The 15,216-nt window shown below is 29.5% G+C and overlaps 1 protein-coding gene across 4 annotated transcripts in view; it reads right to left on the reverse strand.

The window, feature by feature from the left end:
- LOC140669570 (uncharacterized) overlaps positions 1 to 15,216 on the reverse strand; it is a 183,042-nt gene that overhangs the window by 125,045 nt on the left and 42,781 nt on the right. For all 4 annotated transcript variants that reach the window (XM_072899550.1, XM_072899548.1, XM_072899547.1 and 1 more), the window contains one exon: positions 10,250 to 10,326. In XM_072899550.1, coding sequence (XP_072755651.1) covers positions 10,250 to 10,273 — 24 coding nt within the window. In that variant the 5' untranslated portion in view covers positions 10,274 to 10,326. The remainder of the gene's footprint in view (positions 1 to 10,249; positions 10,327 to 15,216) is intronic.

The raw sequence follows: 15,216 nt of genomic DNA on the forward strand, positions 1-15,216 counted from the left end.
ATGTTTCGAATTTTATCGCAATTTATAAATGAGATGCTAAAGTGATTTTGGATAAGAAACATTATTGGACGTAGCAAGAATATGACAAATTGATACGTGGAAAGTCATTGAGAAAGTGTTTTAAAATGCTTCGTGTTCCATATTTCCATTAAAGAAAAAGTATCGATTTTTCATAAAAAAGCCACAACGCACAAAACAACGCGATAAACGAGGTAGCGATATTTTTTCGTTTGTGTCGTATTTTTCCAACTATAATATATAACTCTAGGAATTATTTAGCTCGTCGCTAAAATCTCGCTTTCTTATACATACATCTACGTACTTTCTTATGTCCCAGATTTTCTTCTTAGAAAAGATGCGCTCGCAATTCGGCGAAAACATTCTCTATCCTTACCTTCCTCGTCCAACTCAACCGGCCTATCGCTGTGTTCGACTTCCTTGTAGACACTAGATCGACCAGAAGAGAGATTTCTTTATCTTGATCATTCGAGCTAAAATATTTATTGTTAGGACCAGTTTCTCCAACATTCGGTTAACTTTAATTCGCTTTAAACTATATCTTCGTCTCTTTTCCAAAACTTATCTTTTAAACTTTATGGAGACATTTTAAAAATCTCATTTAAAGTCGATAAAACTATCGAAATACGACCTACGTCTCATCTCGGTACTTACATACGATCTAATTTATTTAATAAATATTCTAATAATTTTTACACATAGAATTTTTTCTGGAAATTAAAAGTGATTGTAGAGCAACACGAAATCTCATTTAAAGTCGATATAATTATCGAAATACAACCAGCGTCTTATCTGATAGTAATACACTTCGGGCGATCTAATTTGTTTAATAAGTATTCTAATAATTTCTAACGCATAAAATTCTCTCTGGAAATTAAGAGTGATTATAGAGTAACACGAAATCTCATTTAAAGTCGATATAACTATCGAAATATGACCAGCGTCTTATTTCGGTACTTATATGTCTGACATCCTGAGCAATCTAATTAGTTTAAATATTCTAATAAGTTTAACAAAATTTTAATGTAGAACTTTTTGTAGAACTATTGTAGAACCTGTCAAACGCTTAAAATTTGACAGAAAATGCTAAAAAAATCGTTGGTATAAAGTGAGACTTATAAGTTGTTATATCCTATTATAAATTGTTAGAGAAAAATCAATATCATGAATGAAATTTCATTAATATTACATAATATCGCAAAATTTAGATGGTATATATATCTTATTTTGCATAATAAAACCAAATAACAAATAAAATATGCTAGTAACAATTTGATCAACATCTCAATTTTATCCAATTTATTTCCCACAGACTGCAAAATTCATTTAATTATTGTTAGAATAGGAGCTGTGATCCCATATTTTTTTCTCAAAATAATTTTCAATAAATAGAATTTTTCATACACATAATAAAATAATTGTTATATTACACAAAAATAAATATCTAAAATTACATTATATGAAATAATTATATTTTTGTTTCTTAATGAGCTTTTTGTTTCCAATAACAATGAAGTTATAGACATTTGAGGAATGCACGCTGTAAAGTATATATACTGGGTGTTTCGAAACTGTTCGCTTAATAATCGGTAGCTTGATCCTTGCCATAATTTCTTGGGCGCGGCTGCGGAGAGGTCAGATCTTAATCTAATAAATGTACCATGAAGGCGCTACCCCATTATTTCTCGTAATTATCTGTCGCGCAATAATATTCCTATTGTTAAAAAGAGACTTATATCACAAATATATGATGTCACACAATGCAGTACGTATTACTTATGATTTAAATTGCAATGAAGAAAATAATAGAAAAATACTCTTATGTGACAATTCAAGTCATAATAATAATATAATTAGTTATATAATAACAAAAAATAATAAAATAATGAAAATAATATGAAATAATAATTAAATAAAGTAGATTCCGACACACGCTTTAAATGCGTATTAGTTACGTAATATCGTATGCATTATTTGTAATTTAAATTGCAATCAGAAAAGTAATAATAAAAACAAGATAATAAAAGAAATATATACTATAAAAAAATAATAAAATATTAATACCTATATGTATATAATGCACAACTCGAGATAAGCTTTAATAGATATTGCATAGTTTGATTAAATTTAATTTTATACTTCGATGACGCAGTCGATGAACCATTTACTATCATCTTGTTCAATCGCTTTAGCAAATATTGCAAATTACACTAGCAAACAGTAGTATGTAGTTACTTAAAATTAGTTAAACATGCTAAATAAAATTAATTAAAGTTAATTACAAGCAGCAGCTTTACTCATCTAGCAAATAACAAGGGAAAATCTATTACGCATTACCCCGTTTGTTGTTAACAAATTAGCGGCGCGTCATATTAACTCGAAAGTTTCGCTGTTACAACATGCGTACTTTGTTGTTTGTTCAAACACCGTTACCGTTGATCGTGCCAAAAGTTGCAAACAAATCAAGTTCGCAAAAGCTTTGTGACGCACAATTTCAGTATTATAAATTCGACATAGTCTATAATCTCATCGGTTAATTTACATTGATCTCTATGAAATCAACTCTTATTAAGATAATAACGCTTATCTCACAATTATTAATCCTAAACGACTAATTTACATTAATCTTTTCATAATAAACTCTATAATATTGTCCCAATGTTTTTATATCCTTTTAAATATATGTAAAAAGAGAAAATTAATAAAATATTTATATTATATATAATAAATACCTTACAATTGACAAAGAAATCAGATTTTAAACAAGTTGTTATTGTTTTTCATCACTTTTGTTACTTAGATTATCATGTTGAATTAATCACTATAATAAACAATATTAGTTTCATTTTTAAAATTATCCCAAATAATGCACTTTGTCAAAAACATAAAATATATAAACAATGCGAATTTCATTTCCTTATTTCCTGCGGAAATCCTGATGTAGCAAGGGAACACAAAGCAGCGGATTTTACGTGTCCGACAACATGGCCGCTGAGGGAGGAACATAAAGTTTACATCGCGACCGCCGCAGCCGATACAGAATTATTTACTCACGAAGAAAGTATTCGCGAATTTTACGAATCATAAGTGTCTGAGATTTTTTACCTCGATAAGGCATTATTAAATATTTATGATAGGACGTGGGCGGAATATTCTAACAAACTCAGACAAATGTGCTTATAATCCTTATAAATAAATCAAAAACAGATAATATCATATATGGAATGAAAAATATAGTTGACTTTTGTAGATTCTTTTAGGTTTTGAATAAAAAAACAATATATTATTATACATATATAATAAAAAACAATAAAATTTAATTTAATTAGATTGATTTATATTATAATATTTATTCCAAGATTTAAAATATATTTGTTATGTATGTAGCCGGAAATAATACCTATCATATTTGACAACAAAAAGTAATCTTATATTGTATTTGGCACTCACACAATGTGATAAAGGGTCAATTTCTCGTTTATTTGTACCGATTGGATTCTCGAATCAAGACTTCAATCGATCCCTCGGCTAGCTCACTCGTATCCCAAGGGGAATTCTGCTCAACTAACAGCAACGGGTGAAACACACGAAGGAAGTAAGGTTTAAACAAGATTCACCTGAATTACGCGCCGGATTTTTCTTTTCGCTCTTTCTTTTATATCGCGTCATTTTATCTCATTAAAAATTTGCATTTTTTTTCATCCCTTTTATCTTTCAGCTCTATATTCGTCTCTGCCCGTCTCTTTATAACAGTACTTATACTTTTAGAATTTTTTAACGTAATGACAAATTCGAACAGCTTGGAAAATAGATAGTTTTAATGTTTTAGTCTAAAAAATGTAAAATCTAATAGTATAAGTTAAATTAAATTAAATTCAATCTTAACTCTTAATCAAAACGTATTCTTCTATACGTCTAATATAAAGAGAATATAATTTGATGATATATACAAAAGATATATATATATATATCATAGATCTAAACAAAAAAAAAGTAATGTTTTAATAACAAATGCGTGGCAGATATACAAAGTATAATAGAATAAAGTTTGTATCATAATTTGCTTCATATAGAATATTCATGTTACTTATATTTTCTCAATGATATACTTCTGATAATGATAAAAAGAATATAAAAACAGAATCTTGATTGTTTCAATGTCATGGCATCAAAAGTTTCCAAGTTGTAGATCTATAGTCTCAGCCAATAAAGAACTTTAAGAATAATAAATAGATAAAAAATCTTATTTTTCACCTACTTTTAAGAGAAAATTTTACTTTAATAGAATTTTTATTTGGTAGATAATTGCCAAGGTACATAAAGTTGCAAATTAAAAAGTTCTCGTTTCAGAGTCCGCACAAAAACGGAGGTTATATATTTTAACAAAAAAGGATACATTTATGTGTCATGTATGATACATAAATGAAGAACTATATACACCATTGCGGCCGTTGGCAGCGTCAGGATTAATTACCGCATATTCAATTCTTCGTTACGCGAAGTACTTATGAGATTAGCAAATCGCTTCTGAAGGGGATGAGTCATGACGCACCGCTGAAAGTTGCAGGGCGCGACTCGTACGCTTTTCATTAAAACAAAGATGAAGAAGGGCGGCGCGTTCCATCATTGCACGTTATATGAGCTGCGCTCTCGCGAGGGATGAATATAAATACGAACATTAATAAAACCATATCGCTAGTAATATCAGTATATATACCAGTTAAATGCTTAAGATGTAAATCCGTTAAAATTTCTACTAATAAAATCACATAAAATCTGCACAGTTGTGTATACGAATTAGATATATCCTAAAGATCCCATAAGTAAAATATATAATCAAATCTAATGGAAATAAATGGTATAATATAAAATAATTAAATTAAAAGTTTTTCATCATATATATAAATTTAAAATTGCAAATTTAAACTGCTGAGAATACAGTAAATAAAAGAGAGAAAGAGAGGGAGAGAGAGAGAGATAGAGAAAGAATACAGAGGACATTTGTAATGCTGATACATTAAATATTCGTCCGCAGACAATCATTAAGAGCAGCAGCTATAATAAACTGAACCGGAACTGACGAGATGATCAATCAATTCCGAGGAAGTTAGGTCGAAGGCAAACGCGAAGAAACTTTTGTTAACATCTATCGGCTTTATGATCGCGACTGACAATGAGGCCATAACTCTGATTTAGTAAGTTAATCCCTTTAGCGGAAACACGAATAGGGTCGAGCCCCCTCCCCTTTTGTCCCCACCCCTTTTAATTAAGAGCGCAATCATTCCGTCGTAATCCAATACCGAACTCACCCTGTCCATCGCAATTTCTCCCCGACTCGCCAGCCCTAAAGTTAAATTTCCCGTGAAATAAAAACATCGCCGCATAGTGTCGTTCACCTACCCCTTGTCTGCCACCCCCCAATTCGCCTTTCATTGGAAATCGCTTTTTAATCGCGTTCTCGCAAAGCGCCAAACTTTCGCGCGCTTTTAAGTAGTAGAGCCGTTCGATTTATCCGCCACTTCAAAAAATACTTTTATTTAGTTTGCAATCCGAGCGTTATTTACTGTAACGCGACTTCAAACGGCTGTATATCCGTTCTTGTCGCGGACAGGGAAAACTGTTGTTTAGGAAAAGTTGTTGAGTACTTTATACTCTGTGAAAATACATCCAGCTAAAATACCAAAGAACTTGTAGTTTGAGAGATTTGTAAACCTTCATGGAATTCACTTGATATAACATAAGAAAAGATCACAGTTTTAAATTCTTTTTGTATTATTAATAAAAAAACTATTACTAAAACTCGTTTAACACTCATATTCTGCATAAAATAATTATTAAAATTAATGTTTTATAAATTATTATTAAATTATTATTAAATAATTATTAAAATATTCTACGCTTTAAGAAACTTAAAACTTTATAATTTATTATATATTATTAAAAAAAGCATAAATTAATGTAGAAATTGAGATATCCAATTCTTAAAATAGAATATTGTGGAAAAATTTTATTTCAAAATAAAAAATATTAACTGTTTTCATGTTTGCGCTCTTTCCATTGAAAATTTTTAATAATGCAAGACTTTTATAAACCATTTGATTTCTTTGCTTCTTATTTTTCCTACTAAACAAACAGTATTATTTCTAACTTTATATATAAATAAACTTTATATATAAATGTCTAAAAATACCTAGAATATGATAAATAATTTCACACTAAAATTATTTCATAATAAATGGATTTGTTTAAAATAAAAATAAGTTGTTTTTGTTCATTACTACGTATAAAATTAGCTTTTATTTATTTTATCATTAGTTATAATAAAAAACTCGTAGATTTAAACACATATACAATATAAAAGTGTGAGAGAGAGAATGACAACAATCTAATGTAAATATCATTTTATGCTATGTAAGTACTTAAGTCTTTCAAAGAAAATAAGAGGGGCCATTATGGTGGAGTTTCGAAAAAACGAATGGGCTCCCAAATCCTTCAGGACGCTATTTCCTGCAGAGAAAATCGAACGATGCATTATACCTTTCGAAACGGGTAAAAATGCGGGGGATCTAGCGTCCGAATTGCGCGTCAGCTGATTGAAAGGCACCCGGTGACATTACCGAAAGGCGCCGCGCCACGTGACACCTCCGTCGAAATATGAGGACATAAATTCCTACTACACTGACCTCAAATGGCTACCATTAAACACCTCGAAATTCCTATTTCAACCTTAAAGCATCGAGATCATGATCAAATGATCCTTAATGTTTTCCATACAAAAGAGATGTCACGATCGGTGATTCGAACACTTCAACATATAATCGCACGATAATCTTTGTAAAAAAATTTTTTTTAAATATTTTCATTATTAAAAATTGTATTTAAAAACAAAATAGCATATTTAAAAATTGAGAATTAATAAATAATAGAATTTTTAGAGAATTGAAGAATATAAAACCTGAAGAAGAGAGATTAAGGATTTAAAACTTTGGAAATACAAGTTAATATAAATTCCTGATCTTTTTACTAAAAGATCGCTTTCGGGACATAAAAATCACATAAATATATCAATAAATTTCACAGATTTGCAGAATAAGAATCTAAGAATCTTCCGTCACGTTTAAATTGCACAGTTACATAATTGATTGTTTATTGTTTCGTGAATGATAAATAACTTTATAAACTCGGTTTTAAAACGTCTTTTAAATTCAAGAATTAAAAATATGAACATAAAATCTATTTAAAATAAGATCTAATCATTTTTAAAGAAAATGCAAAACACAATCTATATACAATATAACCGTGTTACGTCGAGGAAAACTTCGCTTGAGCGAAATACATATATGATTAATGCAACAGGGACGAGATTTTTTTTTATTCATAATTGTGCTTTTACAGTACGACATGTAACATTTATGAGATACAGACAGAATATTGTCTCGAATTCGTTGTCCGAATGATTAAATCGTTTGAATCGACGAGTAAAAGGCTTGTCACAATTAAACTAAGTATCGACCGACGATGATCGCCACAGCGTGGGCACGCACTTCGGCGACGTGACCGGCGTCCGATCCGTTTCGAAAGAATCGCAAGTCCATCCACGTAACATAAAATATAGTAAATCGGGCAGAGAGTAATGCCCGGCTCGTAAATAACATGACATATGTTCGTTGGAGGCACGGCTGGCATGTACGCGTAAATCTCCCGTTCTCGCCGATCGATAAAATGCCGCTCGCTGCTCGTCGGAGCGCGGTCGCCACGCTTACGATCGATCGATCATTCGCTCCTAATAAATTGCGCGAGTGTTAACGAGTGCATTAGCGAATAAACTTCTTTTCTCGCTGCCATCAAATTAGACATGGCGCCCCGCGAATTTACGCAACATATTTTTATTACGTATATTAAACGTAGTCATGCAATTTAGAACTTACTGTTAGAAATTTTCGACTCGGTACTGCAACATATTTGCCCTTTAGTCGATAATATGTAACACGAATAAAAAACAATTGACGAGATAAATAATAAAAAAAAACAAAATAAGCTTTTACTTTTTACTGCAATACAATTGTTGCGATGTGCAATGTGAAAAGCAATATAAAGTTATAAATATATGATATTTAAAAATATCGTATAATACAAATGTAATGTATTTAATGAAAAATAAAAATTTTATTTGTTTTTAAAATTTGAATTCCACAGAATTATTTCGAAATCGGCGATAAAATATGAACCTTTCATTATTCCGATTTAGGAAACTTCGACCGATTTCGCAATTATCGAAGAAATGGAGAGACAATTGCATTTGGCTGCGACAAATCGTTATACATAGGTAGACAGAAAAAGATGAGGAAAGAGGAAACAAACCCGGAAGCGCAATATCAAGTCCAACGTATGGTAATCCAAAATGGTCGTGCCAAAAGCGTTTATTCACCAAGAGATTGACGAGCGTTGAAATGTTGTTACAAAGCCGAAAATAGTTCATACAGGATGTTCCAGAATTTTGATCAAAAGAAAAACACATATATATACATATAAAGTGTTGTTTTTGCAAAGTTTAAAATAAATTTTTCTTCACAGAAAAACCATTAACCAGTTAAAAATCATTTTTTATAATTTTTTAAACTTTTAATATCTCAGTAGCTAACAATAAGCTTTAAATAAAAATTCTAAAATAAGATGAATTTTGCTTCAAATATGCTAACAAGAGAAAGAGAGAAAGAAAGAGAGAGAAAGAGAGAGAGAGAGAGAGAGAGAGAGAGAGAGAGAGAGAGAGAGCGAGAGAGAGAGAGAGAGAGAGAGAGAGAGAGAGAGAGAGAGAGAGAGAGAGAGAGAGAGAGAGAGAGAGAGAGAGACAGAAAGAATAATATTTTTCGCTATTTATTTAAGCGTTAAATCGCGAAAAATGTTTTTTTTTCAATGAGATATGTATAACCAACAAAATATTAATACCTATTGACATTTTTGTTAACAAAAATTAATCAAATTAAATTTTATAAAAGGTATGACGTATATCGACTTTTCGCCATATAACTCGGATATTCTATATTTATTGTTATTCATATTCAAGCACTCTTTTAATATGTCTATCGGTAACATCACGCACATTCATATATTTGAAACTTCAATAATTTCATGATAAACAAATTCTGAAAATTCAATATGATGATTAAACAAATTTACATTTAATAAATTGCTGAGTAATTTTATAATCGTGTTGCAATCTCTCTCGTTACAAAAGTATTTATAATTGCATCGTCAATTATCTACGATTGTATTGCTCAATTATAAATTTTAATCCGTTATCGCTTTTTGTCGAGACTTAATTAACTGTTTGATAGACGTGACGCTCGATTCCACAATTTCAGTGAAATCACAAATTCTGAAATAATCTCTGCAAAGTACTGTATTTCTATGAAAGTTTTCCGCAAGAAAACGTACTGAAACTTTACCGTCGTTAAAAACATATAATTAAAATTGACCAGCAGCAATCACGAGTTAATAAGGTACTAAGGCAAGACCAGTTTCCTTTTCTTTCTTGTTCGCATAATCTTACACTTTATACTTATAACGTTTGCTTTTCTATTGACGCTTGATCGTGCAAAAGAAAAATCGCGAAAGAAATGAAAGGAAAAATCTTTTTATGTGGTAACTGAATTAAATGAATTTCCAAATCACAACGCAATGTTAATCAGATTGAAAAAGTTCCTCTGTTTAAGCTATGTTAACAAATTACTGAAAAAGTAAATCATCTATTATAAATTTATTTAATAGGTTTTCTTACAACTTTTCTACTGTTATAGTTATTTTCTATTTGTTACCGTAACATTTCAAGGATATGATAGTTACATATTAATTAAGATTTAAATTTAAACCGAAAAGATTTAAATTTATACCGAGTACTTTAAATGTACAATTGTGCGAATTAGAGCGTGTTCTATTTCGTGCAATCAATTGCCGGTATATTACTGCAATACGTTACACGTGCAATTCCTGTAGTAGATTATGCGATCGTACCATGATTAATTGCGAGTTGTAGTTGTATGTGCCATTATTATTCAGCGAAAACAGATAGAAATACACACACACACACACACACACACACACATACACGTATACTATAGACTATAAACTATATACTATATACATATATATATGTATATATATATATATATATGTATATATATATATATATATATATATATATATATATATATGTAGCGATAAATCGACTTACCTGCGAATCGCCGACTTCGGACATGCACGATCCACGCACTCCGTCCCGAAATTGATCCTTAGCCGTAAATCTTGATTCTGTAACAAAATAAAAACCTTCAATTAAAGACATAATTACATTTTCGTTAATAAAATGATTTAAAAAATAACATAAAAGTATTGTAATTCTTGCAACTTTCTATTTCTCAGATACAAAAAATAATTTGTTATTTACAATATTATATTATATTGTAGTGATATTTATTTATTTTTTTTTCTTTTTGTACTATTAAATGGTTTTTGCGCAATTTTTGTGTTCTATTATTTCAAATCGTTTGAGATTAAAATATGGAGCAATATGTGCCCGTAAAAGTTACCTTCCAATTTATTATTACGTCATTTAATCTCTGCCAAATTCTTTACGTTAACAACTGTAAAACGTTTCGCCTCGAAGTACTCGCTTCGACATAAATCCTCTCTGTTAATTGCGCCGTACGTTCGCGCGAGTAATTTCAACTCGCTCGCTCGCAACCGAAAAGCGGCCTGACGAAATAATATTCCGACTAAATGACGGCTCGTGAATCCTGTCTGAATGCGCGATAAAACCAATACTGGCAACGTGTTTACAGTTTTACGAGATGTCAGCAAAATGCGCAACGAAAGCGAGCATTCACGTGAAACTTACATAATATCCTTAACCCTTAACCTCGCTTTGTTGTCCAACAATCGTTTAAAAAAGAATTCGCAATTTTGATATCATTTAAAATTTTCAGAAAAATTAGTTTAAAATTAAAAATATATTAAAAACACTTTTCATAATTGTGTTCTTCTCTATTATTGCATATATAATTTATAATTGTAACTGACATACATACATACATATATATAACATATATACAATGAGTATAATATATGCTAATTGCAATCTTTATATAATATTACATTTTATAATTTAGATTTTGCTTTTTAATTAATGTTAGTTACATTTTCTTTATTACAATTTATATTTTTCTATAAATTATAATTGTTATATATTTAAACAATTTGTATGTATGATAATTAAATGTCATATAATAAATATATGAATACATTTTTAAAACACATTAAATATAATGTAATTAGTTACAGTAAATAAAAATTTCTGTTCTTTAATAAGCTTTATCTGATACATAGGAAAAAACTGTAATTAATCAATGACGTAGTTGCTCAGAATCTAATCAATCTATGACGGAATAAACGAAGGGGGAGGAAAGGAGAGAGAGAGGGAGGAGAGAGAGAGGGAGGAGAGAGAGAGGGAGGAGAGAGAAAGACAGAGAGAGAGAGAGAGAGAGAGAGAGAGAGAGAGAGGAGTTTGTTCTTAAAAATTACAGATTTTGAATATACATAATTAATTAAAATTCTCCATATACATTGCTGTACTTTTCAATTTTTTTCTATTTAAACATATTATATGTAAAATATAAAAACATATACTTGTATTATCCAAATATAATTATCAATATTACGATTGCACTAATTAAGCTACTAATTAGCTTAGTTAAGCAGGCGATTAGTAGCAGCTGTTACATGACATTGGCACGTCTTGGCCAGTATTTGATGTCGCGGGTTACGATCCCTCCCTCCTCGTCAGCCCTCCTTGACATTGCGTGTCTCCCCGGAGGCTACCTAAGCGTCTGATTAACTTGGTATGAAATTATGTTCCATCTTTACACTCCCCCCCCCCCCTTAACACTTCATACCTATACTTAAGCAATATTTCAAAGCACAATAAATTTAAGAAACTAAACGTTTGAAAGCTTAGAGATTAAAAATGCAATGTGATTTATAATTATAATAATTTAAAAAAAAATAAATAAAATTGAAAGTCTAATTTAAGAATGTATTTTGAAAATTTAACTAACTCTAAGAATATAAAACTTAAAATGTTTCATCTTTTCTCGAATCTTAAATCAAAATTTTTAAATCATACGTAAGAATCACAAAATTCAATAATCCAGCTAACTTAAAAACATATGCTAAACAGGTGCAAAGTTAACAAACTGAAAAATCCTCTAGGAGCTTTAAAACTCCAAAACTCGGGTATGCGAGACAAAAACACTCCAGAGTACACCGATTAGATCATTTATTATCTCAAACGCTTTATCATTTTATAAAGCCGTTCTTGACTCAACGTCAAATTCTTCAGGCCCTTCATTTCTTCCTTAACGGTTCACACTTTGACTCATCCCCTCAACCATGTCGACTGCAAGGCGCTACAGCTGCAGCTGCAGTTCTCGCGTGTATCCGCAAGGAGAGAGGGGTGGAGAAAAGGAGGGTTACAGAGAGAATAGGTATGGTGCGGGATGATTGTGGGGGCAAATGTAGGAGGGGGTGGATCGCACATACGTAGCCAATGCATGCGGTAATGGCGGTGCATACGGTGTACCAGTCAAACGCATACCGTATTGATTTTAATATCTGTGTAGAAAGCCTAGAGACGGGGAGGAGGAATAGAGGAAGAAAAGAGATGAACGAAAAGAGAGAAATGAAGATAGAAGAAGCTTTCACACGCCATTGAGGCACCTGTAGCTGAGACTCTTTACGCATTAGCATTTCATGTATGTGTATTAAAATACATCGGTAAGTTTACTTGAATCGACTATCAATTCAATCTTTGCACACAGTATTGCGATATGTAGTTTTCATGTGAATTTCTAATGTTTTGTAATAACATGTTCAAATTGTAGAATAGATAAAATCACTTACAAATCCCCGAGTTTCAAAAAGATAATGTAACTTTATTTAGAAAAAAAACACTTGTACAAGAAAAAAATTATTTAATTTTTTCATTTAATAAAAATTTTGCTAATTCATGAAACTAATTTCAAACGTGGAAATATGGCCGGCAGGAGAAAATAGATTTGTAAATGACGAACGCACTAGTGGTAAGTGACATTGACTAATTAATTAGTATCGAATATTCAATCTAACAACAGCGATTAAATGCAACATCCAAAAGTAACCAATCATCCAGAAATTAATCAAGGACACAGGTACATTAAATATCTTTTTATAAAATAAGAACTTTAATCTACAAATAAAATTAAACCTACGCAATATAACTTAATAGTAAAAAAAGAATAAAAAATAATTCTTTTTATATATCACCATTATTCGTACTAACAAAGTAACAAAACTAATTATAAATGTAAGCATAAAAGGATCAAAATAAATACAGGTCACTTCTTATTTTATCAGTGAATTGATCGTAACTTAATTGAATTTAGAGCACATATATTTATCAAATAAATCAAATTATCCTTACTGAAATTATAAATTATATATAACTTTATTATAGTAAAATTATTTATTTAAAATAAATCGCAATATTTTTTAATTTGAGTGTGTACTAAAACATTTACTAATAATAAAGTTAATATTATCATAAATCATTAAAAAAAAAGGTTTTTATCTAATATTAAAAGATTATATATAAAAACTAGTAAAATTATCAAATTACTTGTTTACAGGATGTCTACTTAAATCTTGTAAAAAAATTGTCTAAAAATTCCCTGATTTTCCAGGTAATTTAAAATCTCAAGTAAAGAAGATATTTTCAAAATTTTTTTAATACAACTTTCTCTAAAATAAATTTTTGTATTATATATATTTTCTAATGTTTTTATTCATACAAAAGAAAAACAGAGTCTTTTAAGTTTCAAGTGCATATAAATGTATTTAAAAACTGATTAACTCTTCTTAGATAAGCATTTTCTCTTGCATAATAATATTTTCAGTGCTTTATTAGGAAAAATTACAAAAAATATGTACTTCGTATTCAATATTATGTTAAATACAAAAACTCTCTGATTTTCTCAGATATAAAAGAAATCCCTGAGAATGAGAGGTTTTTCATGTTTATCCAGGAAATAGATATCCTGTGTTTATTAAAAACACTTATCTGAAATAATAATTTACATAACTTTACAGAATAAGATTTGAAGTCAACAAGAATAATATTAAACCAAAATATTTTTTCAATAATAATAAAACTAATACTCATTAAGAAATCACATTCGAGAAAGAAAATTATTTATTTAATAATTATCAAAAAATTATGAAGATATAATGAATATCAATTATATGATACAGAAGGGCAATATAATAATTTTCTTGAAATTGGAAAACTTAATTTTCTAAATATCAGCAAAATACGAACAAAAATTGATATCTATCTTTTCAGAAAGATTTTCTATTTAAAATATATTTAAAAATGTACCTAACAAATATGCATATACAGCATTGAATACGGAATTATGATATAGAAATATATCTTTGTTGTTGAAAAGATAATTTCCTATAACAATAATTTTAGCATCATTTAACACTTAAAACATTTATAAATAAAATAAGAAAGTTTCTCATACATAGTGAACATTAAAATTATAATTTATAAATTATTTTTTAAAGATTAATTAGTGCTAAAAACGTTTCCGTTCGCGATACAAAATTTTCCCTATAGCAAATACAAGTGAATTATTCAAACAATTTGAGATCACACAATCAACAATTACACCATTGAAATTAATTAAGCTCTGTTATTGAAAGCAAGATTTGCATCCATTACACGACTTTGCCACATTTAGCAATTGACAGTGTGCTACTATGTAACGCATTATTCTGCTCTGCAGGATATTGCGCTTTAGGCACATTTATAAATTATTTCCCTGTACTACTCATTACCCGTGTATATGATATATTGAGATGCAACTACACAACGGAAGCAAAAAAAATAAATAAATACAGAATGTAATAAAATATTGAATAATTTTTGTACTATATATTTTTTAATTATATAAATTTTCTTCGACGAAAATATTGCAAAATCGATAATTTCTTAATAAAAATCGTAATACTTCGTATATAAACTGAGCCTCAAAATTAAAACTAAATGACAAAATCAAATTTTTGAATTAATTTCAAGCGGATTTTAAATTATGAAGATTTCAG

This window comes from Anoplolepis gracilipes, chromosome 9, assembly GCF_047496725.1.
Source record: "Anoplolepis gracilipes chromosome 9, ASM4749672v1, whole genome shotgun sequence".
In the NCBI taxonomy this organism is placed as follows: Eukaryota; Metazoa; Arthropoda; class Insecta; order Hymenoptera; family Formicidae; genus Anoplolepis; species Anoplolepis gracilipes.